Source organism: Gavialis gangeticus, unplaced genomic scaffold (assembly GCF_001723915.1).
Source record: "Gavialis gangeticus isolate Ggan-Ray unplaced genomic scaffold, GavGan_comp1, whole genome shotgun sequence".
In the NCBI taxonomy this organism is placed as follows: Eukaryota; Metazoa; Chordata; order Crocodylia; family Gavialidae; genus Gavialis; species Gavialis gangeticus.
In genome coordinates, this window is record NW_017729033.1 from 99,810,158 (window position 1) to 99,821,729 (window position 11,572).

At 43.3% G+C, this 11,572-nt stretch overlaps 1 protein-coding gene across 1 annotated transcript in view; it reads right to left on the minus strand.

The window, feature by feature from the left end:
• Positions 1-11,572, minus strand: part of LOC109303677 (probable E3 ubiquitin-protein ligase HERC6) — a gene marked incomplete at its 5' end in the record, with an annotated part of 55,423 nt that overhangs the window by 5,640 nt on the left and 38,211 nt on the right. The window contains 7 exons of the mRNA XM_019525881.1: positions 3,308-3,374; positions 4,905-5,071; positions 5,947-6,090; positions 7,456-7,626; positions 8,491-8,601; positions 9,092-9,208; positions 9,293-9,444. Coding sequence (XP_019381426.1) covers positions 3,308-3,374; positions 4,905-5,071; positions 5,947-6,090; positions 7,456-7,626; positions 8,491-8,601; positions 9,092-9,208; positions 9,293-9,444 — 929 coding nt within the window. The remainder of the gene's footprint in view (positions 1-3,307; positions 3,375-4,904; positions 5,072-5,946; positions 6,091-7,455; positions 7,627-8,490; positions 8,602-9,091; positions 9,209-9,292; positions 9,445-11,572) is intronic.

Genomic DNA, 11,572 nt, shown 5'->3' on the forward strand with positions numbered 1-11,572 from the left:
CCCCCCTTCCCGCAGAGTTTTCTCTCATTGACCAAAAAGATATAAACAGGCAACATTTAGCACCTCTGAAGTCCATGGAATTGCAACTGCTTATAATAGGTTCAGACCTGGACAACTGAGTGGAAAAGACTCATTCATACAGTTATAGGCTAAGGTAATTACAATGAAATCCAATGGTTGTCTGCTTCTAGAGGCTTCACATTTTTAAGAAGGGCTTTTATTTTGAAAGAGCAGAAAGCAGGAAAAACTATTAGTGTATATTAGGGCCTTCTTACACAGTAATTTTAGGTGGCTTCTGAAGCTCTTAAGCTCTTCACTGGCTGCACGTTAACCCCCTTAAGTGATTTAAAGCACTCGGTATTCAGCTTAAAATAATACCACTCCAAGGCAGAATTATCTCTAGTCCACCTAATTTTGCTCCTGTTCCGTTAAGGTGTGGCCATGCTCCACAGCTATTCCACCCAAGTTGAAGTCATCCAACATCCCAGCATGCAGTGACCCCTCCCAAATCAGGGCAGTGATGCTGGGGGGCACTGGGGATAGGCATGGTGCTTTTGTGCCACTGCTCCCACTGGGCAGAGCCAGTGCTGCAGCCCTGGAGTGCCCAGAAGCCTCAGTGCCTTCTGGACTGGCTTGTGGTTCTGAATGCCTGGGGTGGACTTGGTCCATGGTACCTGTGGAGGGCAGCAGGCTGGTACTGGCCCCTCCTACTGAGCCATGGTTGAACCTGCTCCTAGTCCTGTGCTCTGCTGCAGCATGCCCCCACCCAGTGCCTGTGCCTCCATCACCTGCAGACATGCCCAGGTGGGGCCAGGCAACTGGAGCAGGGTGGAGCTTGGTGGCTGCAGTGCAACAGCCCAAGGCCAGTTCCCTCTGACCCTGTGCTTCACCAGGCTGTGCAGGGTGCAGTCATTGGCTTCCCCTGGCTGGGTCACCTAGCAGCAGCTGCAATTAGTAAATCTGAAGCCCCTAAACCCCCATAGCTCCTGGGTGGCTCCAGCAGCAGAGCCTGGGGCCTGGTGCTGCCCTTCCAGGCTTGGACTGCACAGAGCAGCTGGGGAGGCTGTGCTGCTCACAACCATGTCCCAAGCCTGGCAGGGACAGGAAGTTCCATCTCTGTACCCCAGAAATATGCAAATAAGTCCTCTTCTTGTTTACTTTATATTACTCATCATAACCGCCATTGAGAGTGAGAACTGGGTCTCTCTCACACCACTGCAGCAACAGCACCAGGAGGGGAAGAAAAGAAGGGACCCCTTCCCCTGCTGAAGCCCAGCTCCTGCGGTAGGGAGGGGCCCAATCCTTTTGCTCAGGGCCCCCAAAATTCTTAATTTGCGTCTAGGTACAGGGAAGGGACTTCCTACCCCTGCCAGGCTTGGGAAGCTGCTATGAATGGTGAAGCCTCCCTGCCTGCTCTGTGCAGCCTCAGCCCAGGTGGTTGGTACTGAGCCCCACGCTCCATGCTCAGAGCCACCCAACTGCTACGGGGGTTTAAAGGGCTTCAAGCGCCTGCAAACCTCAGCTGCTTTCAGGCAAGCCAGGAGGAGAGAGCTAGCAGCCGGACCCTGTACAGTCCGACAGAGCATGGGGCTAGTGGGAAGTGGTCTCAGGCTACTGCACTGTAGCTATCAATCTCTGCCCTGCTCCATCCATCTGGCTCCACTGGCGCATGTGTCCAGTATGGCTGTGCGAAACGGCACTGTTCCGTTCCAACTTCAGTTTCAAGGTCTGGCCGGAACACTGTTTTGTATCGAATTTCATTTTGAGTCAAAATAGCCTCGTTGTTTTGCTTCATCAAAACAGTGAGGCTGTTTTGATGCTGTTTCAATGTTTCGCCTGACCATGATCAGGCTGGAGAAACTCAGCCCAGCTGGGCTGACTTCCTTTCCCAAGCCCGATCCTAGTGCTGGGGATGGCAAGTTAGCCCAGTTAGGCTGACTCCCCATCCCCTGCCGGATCTAGTGCCGGGGATGGGAAGTCATCCCAGCTCGGCTGACTCCCTGTCCCCCACCCAATCAAGCGCTGGGGATGGGAAGTCAGCCCAACTGGGCTGACTTTCCATCCCCAGTGCTATAGTTGAAACATTTCAACTAGCTTCGTTTTGTTTCGAGGCTGTTTCGAAGCCTTTTGGTTCATTTTGATTTTGCTGTTTCAACCTCAAAATAAGTTGAAACAGTGTTGAAATAAAATGGATAGCAAAATTTTGCACAGCCCTAGTATCCAGGTCCTGAGCCTGATCCTTTTTTTCTCTGGAGTTCACCCCGCTATGCTACCACCGGGTGGGCTTTGGGCTGTCTGTGCACCACCTGAGCTTGGAGGGGCTTGATCCTTTTCAGAGCTCAGGTGGCGCCCAGCTGGCCATCATGCCAGGAAGAGGCAGCGCAGGTGGGCAGGCCGTGAAGAAAAAAAGGATCAGGCCCCTCGGAGCTCAAGCCATGAGCTGGTTCTGCCCCTAGCTCCTAGTCCAGTCCCTACTGACCAAGCCTCCAATGGCAAGTCACAGCTGTGAAGGTGAAGGACAGTCACAGATTTTTTTTGTCTTAAGGTGTGACTGCTTCACTAGGCTGAACAATACTAAACTGATTAACATTTGTTTGGTTTACAGCATAAGGTATAACAAGGCCTTTAGTGTTGCAGGAGTTCCCACAGCCTCTACTCATGGCCCAGGACCCTTTAAATGAGAGGCTATGTACAAAGAGAAAAAGGTCTCCCAAAAGGGCTTGACAAAAACAAGTGACCTTCAGTTCTTACTGGCTCTGGAGCCACCCGAGCCATAAGCGTTAATCAGAGAGCCAAAACATGATACCCTTATGTGATCTGTGATTTTGGACACTCCTGTTTCAAATTAAAAAACTATAAATCAATGGCCAGGCATTACTAATGCACTGTTTTATCAAACTTCTACATTACATTGCAAAAATACACAATTACTCTAAAAAAAGGCATACCCAATGCACAGGGCAAAAAACTTCTTCTGATAATATTTCAAAAAGCCCCTAGGGATAAACTGAAAAGCTACAGTCTAAGTATCACTGTTTGTATTCCCACAGCATACAATTTGGGTATTAACCAAGTTGGATAGCATGTTGGGGAAATACGTGAATAAGCAATTAAAGCAATTTAATAAAAAGCTCCTCAAAAATAGTCCAGTAATAGAAAAAGGACCCAGCCCCAGTATGAGAGTTAGCAATACTGCAGTCCATTGTGGGAAGTAAAGAACATTTCCAAAACTACTGATAACTGTAAGTACTTTTGTATATAGTAAATTAAATGGACATGCATCATGATAGTTTCCAGCAGTACTCACACAAAAATTTAGCTGAAGATTTTCTTCAATATCATCATGTTCATCATCTAGAATTGCCTGCATACTTCTAAAACAAACAAAATATGTTTACAAATTGTTAGATTACAGATCACACAACAAATTATCCTGCATCTGGAGAAGTGAAATTTCAAACATTTATTACTGATTGCAACTATGAACTGCCATCATTCAAATATGACACTGTTCAAAATTATTTACTGCATAAAGCTTGCTACATTTACCTGAACTTAAACAGCCTTTGAAAGTAAGAGTACTTCTAACTGCAGAAACCAAACTTTGTGAAGTGCATATTCAAAGGTAGATTTCATACCTGGTCAGGGAGAAAGGCCACCAAAACTTTTTGCTCAAAGCCCAATAGAAAACCTACACCTGCTTTCTTGCTCTATTCCATTTATTGCATTTTCTCAGCTTTATGTCCTGAGTTCTGTTTTTCCTACCAGTCTCTGTTTTCTCCATAACTTCAGCTCAAGCTAAGAATTTTTGTTTTGTTAATATTTATCCAGCAAAAACCTGCATCTCAAGTATGTTTGTCCCCCCAGAACATCTAGTATTTATTTCTTAGCAGTCAAAAGGAATTCCACAATATAAAATACACGTGCTTATACACATGTTGCTATTGTTCACATCAATTATTAGTAACAGTAATTTGTCCATTCTTCATGTCTTAACAACGAACCTTGACAATCTCTAGGTTTTGATGACAATATAAGCGATTCAGCCTTTGCACCATTAGTTACACTGATAGACTCCCAATAGTGAAATGCATGTAATATATTTCAGGATTGCTTTTCGCTGTATTCTCCTCTTCCTCTCCAAATAGACAGCACAGTGTACAAGATAGAATTTACACTAGGATGTACTACTCCAGACATATAACTGAAGGTACTATATCTCCCTAAACGGTGGGTTGATACATATTCATAAATGCACCTCCTCCAGTTACAAGCCATGTTCTCAATCCACAAGTCCAAAACTACTCTCACAGAGATATTGGATCACAGATCAGAACTAAGCAGACATCATTGACTTTAGTGTGAGCTCTACTATATTCCCTGCTGCAATCTTCAGTTTGACTATTTCACAGACAATTGAAATGACAGCCCCCTGCATATAAAACTCCACTTGATCCAAGCTGCAATCTACTCTCCTGTAAGAGAAATAGGGGCTCCTGAAAAAATATTTCCCGTGTGGGCCTCAGGTCGGCAGACTGTATGACAAAAATCAAGCACTGAAAAAGCATAAAAACAAACATCAGCTGCACCAGTGCTTCCAGCTATTTATGTTCTTGTATGGTCCCGTTTCCAATTTAATCAATGCATCAATTAATCCACTCAACCACTCTTCAGGGAAATAGTGCCCACAGAGAACAGGGGCACAGAGAACTTAAGTAACTTCCCCAATTAGCAGAGCTGAAAAATTAATCCTATCTCAAGGCCCACTTCACTGCACACCATCCTGCCTCAGTTTTATCTAAACATATAGTAAATATGAACAAGCTTTCATGCCTACTGATACATGTGGGAAATGCACACAACACCTTACACAGCTAACCAAAACCAAAGCCAAAATAACTTACTTCCCTATAACAGCACTCAGCTCCTTCAAATCTTCCAAGGAAGGCTTCACATCCAAAAGTTTCTTAAAAACAGCGAGTGGAAAAGGGATATAGGCAATGACTCCATTGAAGAGAGCTAGCCCACACAGGATCCCAAAGAGATAATATTTTTTCTTCTCTATTGAAGGCTGAAAAAAAAAATCCCAAACCTTTGCACCTTTAAAACATCTATTCCAACTTATTAAAAGATCATTGTGGAAAAGAGAACAGGCAAACCAGATCTGAGAAACTCTGAAAACAAACATACTGAAAACACACATACAAGGAGGAAACCTTTTAGTTTATTTCTAAGCAATAAAAATGTTAGTGGCCAGATTAAACGGAGCTGGAAAAGGTCAAAGGTAAAATATATAACACTCTTTACCATGCTTTTCTAAAATGATCCTTCCAGTAGAAGAGAAATATCCACAAAATATCAAATACAAGAGGTGAAACTGTTCAAAAGAAACTTTGCCAAATAGAGTGGTGCTCTCCAAGGCCCCTGCCACATGTTATATATATTACAATAAATTTAAACTGGTCACACATGCAAATTAAGACCCCCCAAAAGTACCAATTAATTATCATGCAATTAACTAGTAAATCACGCAATAAATTTAGCGTGGCCATGTGCAAAGTAATTATCATGACATAAAAATCTCTACCCTGCTATAAAAAAAAAAACACATAATTTATTTTCCCTAAACTATTACTTGATGGGTATTCTCTTATTTTGTCCCCTCCTTTTGATCTTTTTTCAGAGGTGAACAATCTTAGTCTTTTCAATCTCCTTTCATGCAAGTTTTGCACACCTCTGCTCATTGTCATTGTTCTCCTTTGAATCCCCTCAAATCCTACACACAAACAAACATCCAGCTTGTGCAGACTCACTCTTTTGGAAATTTCCACTGCTTTCCAACAAGCTTCCTAGCAACCTCTGTGCAAAAGACAAGAAAATCTGGAATCAAAGTTCACATGCCCTTGACCTCTTGGGCCAAAACAGTTTGAGCTGATGCTGACTTACATTAGTAGGAAACCACATGGGGGACGTGGTCTCACAATACATGAACAGTCCATAGTCTGGATGAACCATTTCCTCAAACAAGGTAAGGAAGAATTCTAATGTCACTCCTCCTGCATCGAGGCCAATCTCTCCTTTAAAGGCCACCTGCAATGATACAGAAAGACTGATGTTCCCCTTGGCTACTGTTTTGAAGACATTAATGGATAAGGATTCCCAATGAACTGGAAAAATAACACTCATCTCTCCACGTGAAGACAAACTGCCTGCTTAGCTCATGGGTTTGTAACAGTCAGACCTTTTGAAGACCAGAAAATGGGAACAACTGGGAAACAACTGGGAACAGGGATGATTTGGGAGGTCTTCATCATCCCTGGTCTTTCAAACTGCCACTTACACCTCTCAACTTCTAAAGTGATACTGGTGACAAATTTCTATAGTCTAGCGTATTATGCCTGCTAAGAGGCTGAAAGCCCAACTTCCATATTGCTCCCTGTACTCTCAAGACAACCAGAACTACCATTCAGATTCACCTTGTGTCTGCAGTCCCAAGCAAGAGCCAGGCCACACCAGATTAACCTAAATTCCAATGAAGGACCACAAGGTCTGGTTCCACAGTAACTCAGGGCTAGGCAATGTTATCACATGGAGTAAATGTTCCCTATATGAGTGATCCACACATGAAGTCACTAAACTTGTGGCATTAGTCTTTGCTTATGAGGGTCATAGAGTTAAAGTCTTGAAAGCCTCATGGAGATTTTAAAAGCAGTCTATCCAATTTATAATATAGAACCACATTAATCTATTGTGAACTATGCCTGCTCCACTAGTCAGGTGTTGTCAGATGTGTTATAGCTAGAACCGCTCAGAAAATATTTTCATAGATTTCAAAAGATTTCATAGACATTAGGGCTGGAAGGGACCTCAGAAGATCATTGAGTCCAGCCCCCTGCCCAAAGGGCAGGAAGTCAGCTGGGGTCATAGGATCCCAGCAAGATAAGCATCCAATTTACTCTTGAAGGCGTTCAAAGTAGGTGCTTGAACCATCTCCGGCAGCAGGCCATTCCAGACCTTGGGGGCTCGGACAGTAAAGAAATTCTTCCTTATGTCCAGTCTGAAACGGTCTTGCAGGAGTTTATAACCATTTGACCTTGTCATCCCTTGGGGTGCTTTGGTGAACAAATGTTCCCCCAGATACTGATGGTCACCCCTGAAGATTTTGATTTTTCATTAAAAACAAATTTTGAAAATATTTGGCCAGAAATCAAAAAGTTTCCAGTTTTTGGCCAACAACTTTTGGATTTTTCTACAATGCTTTAAAATATTTCTGCAGAAAACAAAATTTTTATAAATAATTCCTGGAAATTGAAAACCCCATTTTCTATGGAGAAACAATTTCAGGGAATAGTTTTTCTATCAGCCATAATTCTAACAAGTTTCCAAGCTCACCAACAAATCCCCTTACTGTAATTGACTGAAAAGAACCCTCTGAAGTATGACTAAATACCTTACCATCAATTGCTTTTTCAGAGCGCTATCCTCTACCAGACATAGTTTGCGTAAAGTATCTTCAACCAAGTTGTTGCGATTAACCTCAAGAGGAAATATAGGAAAGTCGGGAAGGTCACTATTTCTCAGCAGCTGATTCTGTATGATTATGTTCTGGGCTATTACCTTTGCTCCCTAAAAGAAAATTAGTACATTAATAAATACAGCAATGTTTTCAGTACCTTGCTGTGAAAAAAATACTGCCTTGCCAATAAAGTCAAACCTCTTCCTCTTCTCTATGGACCATGGTATTTTCCCCTCTACTTTGCATTTTTATGTCAAGTGTACCTTCTTTGGAGAAAGTGGTATTCATATCAGACTGTGTAATTACAACTTCTTTAATAAAAAGAATCACATAACCATGTGAATGAGTTACATTACAAGAAGAGTCGATGTCCAGGTAAATCTGATAGAAGTGATTAAGGCAGTGGCTCTCAACCTCAGTTTCAGAACAGTAGAGCTAAAAATGGGTCAGATTTCTTCTGGGACAAAGCCTTTTAGCCTCAGAGACCTACAAGCTCTTTTAAGTGCCTGTGAAGTATCCAAAATAACACTCCCCTCCCCTGTACTGGACAACATAGAATAATAGAAAATTAGGGTTGGAAGGGACCTCAGGAGGTCATCTTGTCCAACCCTCTGCTCAAAGTAGAACCATCCCAACTAGATCATCACAGCCAAAGCTTGCTTTGTCTAGCTGGGTCTTAAAAACATGTAAGGAGGAGAGGGAGGGCATTAATTTGAGTTAACTGTCATTCAAGCTGTGTATGTAAATGACTATCCCATACTTGTTTTGATGCAAGTCAAAGCCCGGGACAATCACAACTGGGATAAACCCAACATCTATTTTTACCCTAAAGGTGTAGTATACTTAACCCAAATCTTCTCCATTGAGGAAAAGGAGCGAGATGCAGGAAAAAGCTATTAAAATTCTACCACCTTCATGTCCACAAACTAAAAATGCTACTGTGCGTTTCAGAGTATTGTAAGACCAGGTCATACCTGTTGGAGGAGCACTGAATCAGTGCGGAACACTTGAATCTTGGAAACCAAATTAAAGACAAAAGGAAAGCGGCAGAATGTGACAAGCGTGTTGTCATCACCAGCAGAATTCTACCAATGAGAGAATGGGATGCAAAGTTAGTTCCAGTTTTCATTTTCTTGAGCTACTGATTCTCCTGCCAAAGCTCTAGTTATAGCTGTAAACATACAGAGCTTCCTTCCCTTTCTTACCCAGATGATGCCTGAAAGAAGAGAATTATCATCCCTTCTCCAAACCTCTTGGAGTAGTGGCTCTGCACCATGGGCACAGGGCCTTTGTTCCCTTGTCTCTGTCACTGAATAGGGGTGTTACCTTGAGGAATTCACTTCACCACCCTATACCTCAGTTTCCCTTCCCACGCATGGCCTATTTTGATTTAGATTGTAAGCCTTGTGGAGCACAAACCATCTTTATTTATGGGTCTGTACAGTGACAAGGGACCCATGCTAATTGGAGACTCTTAAGTACTTCAGTAACACCAATAAGTTAATAATTATACACAAGGAATAACCACTTAAGTAAGCATCTGCCTACCTCAGGAAACCATAGTCTCATACTTACAGCTGTAGCTTGCCATCTGCGCCACCTGGCTACATCCTCCTGAAGATTAACTGTGCTGGAGATTTCAGGGATGTAAAAATTACTTAACTGCAGGGTGGACTTAGCTTTCTTGTTTGCCTTCAATGGGAATAAAATTTGAGTTAGGATGCATGTGTTGGCTTAGAATCAGACCATTCTCTTTGCACATATTAACACACTTACTCGGTACAGCTTTTTCAGCACTTCCAGAAGAGGTATGGCATTTTGACAAGAGGGGTAGGTATAATACCATTTTAACTGAGAAACTACTGCCATTTTAAACAGCTGTACCATATTGTCCAAACATGATGCTGACAAAGACAACCAACATTTTTCTGAAACATAAAAGAAAAATATTCATGTAAATGAAACTTCTCTGCCAGAAAAAGCAAAAACAAAATAAAACACCCTAAGAGGCACCAATAATGCTCATCTACCTTTCAGCTAGGATTTTCATGAAATATACTGATACGTGTTTGTAAATGGTTTGAGGGAAAGCATTATTTGCAGTTAGACATTACAAACCACCCATTTACATGCTCTATCACCAAGACACACAAAAAACTGTAGTAAATTGTGACACACTGACCAAAAACATGAACATGTGACCAATAGTCCTGGTCAGACATCAAGAGTGCCCACTGTTTGTTCAGGATGAGGATGGAAGTATGTGATCTGTGAGTGACTAAAGAGATATTACTGAACTAGAGATGATGAACCAGTGATTTTGTTCACCTGCGATTGTTCACTCTGCAGATGGATGTAGTGACTTATATGCTTGTTTCCTTGATTATCATTATTATTTCCACTACTACAGCACAAAGGAGAGCTAGTCATGGGCCTGCACCCCCACTGGTCTAGGTGCTATACAAATACAGAGCAAAAAGACACCCTGACAAAAGCTTACTTTTGACTTGCATTGCCATAGTGGCTTATTCTGAATTTAGCTAAAGGGAACAGTCATTATCTGTGGAAAATCTTGTCCACATAATGTATTGAGAGAAAGAAAGGAAGGGCATGTTAACAGCCTCAAAGAAATGAGAAGGACCGCTGCAGTGAAGGACAGCATCTCTGCTCTGGATATGCTACTACTTAAAAGAGATGTAATGCAGCTGCCTTCATGCAGCACTGGGAATATACCCATAAACACTCTTGAGAGTGTGAGCTCACTGGCACTTATGGCTAGAGCCTCATTTAGGTGGCTATGTCACATCTATTTTGGGGTGCATCTTGCACAAGTACATCATGCTTCACTGCAATATTCTCTAGTGAAGTCCTTGCATGGGTAAATATGCCAAAAAAGCCCCAAAGGGTTTATGATCAAAGATATGTGACAGACAAATCGATAGCTTCAAAAATTTGAGGGAGGATAAAAGTGATATACTTGACAGCATGACAAGCAGTTGCCTCAGCACACCAGCATGTATGCCACTTTAATGCCTCTCAGCAAAATCCGAGTGGTCGCAAAGCTTCCTATCATACGTGAATGAACTCTACCTGACTCAAGAAGTCTATGGGCCAACGAGAGGTAAAGTGCTGCTCAACCTGGTGCTGGCTACAGGGGATGACCTAATCGGCAACCTAGCGATCGATGGGAAGCTGGGTGACAGCAACCACGAGCTGATCACCTTCGCCATCTGCCGTAAAGCTGGCAAGTCAGTCAGCAACATGGAAGTCCTTGACTTCAGGAAAGCCAACTTAGACAAGCTCAGGAGGCTTGTCAGTGAGGCCTTAAGGGACCTCGACTGCAGCGGGAGGGGAGTTCAGGAAGAGTGGTTGCTCCTCAAGGGAGCGATCCTCAATGCACAAGCTAAGTCTATTCCATCTCGGAGGAAAGGCAGCAAGAGGGCACAGCAGCCCCCCTGGCTCTCCAGGGACCTAGCAGACCTCCTGAGGCTAAAAAGAAAGGCCTACAAAGGATGGAGGATGGGATTCCTCCAAGGAGAAATATTCTGCACTGGTCCCATCCTGCAGGGAGCAAACCAGGAAAGCCAAGGCTGCAACTGAACTCCAACTAGCTTTGAGTATCAATGACAATAAAAAGTCCTTTTTCAGATATGTGGGAAGCCGGAGGAAAAGCAGGGGCAACATTGGACCTCTGCTAAACCAGATGGGACAACTGACGCCCAGGAAAATGCCAACCTATTAAACAGGTACTTTGCATCAGTCTTTCATCAGTCCCGTGGGACGCCCGTGCCCGCTACGGGACAGGGTGGTCTGGGTGAGGGAGATCCCTTGCCCTCCATCAATGCTGACTTCATGAAGGAACGCCTTGAGAAGCTGGATACCTTCAAGTCAGCAGCCCTGACAATCTACACACCAGGGTACTCAAGGAGCTGGCGAGCATCATAGCCCAGCCCCTGGCACGGATCTTTGAAAACTCCTGGCGCTCTGATGAAGTGCCTGAAGACTGGAAGAAGGTCAATGTGGTGCCTATCTTCAAGAAAGGGAGGAAAGTGTATC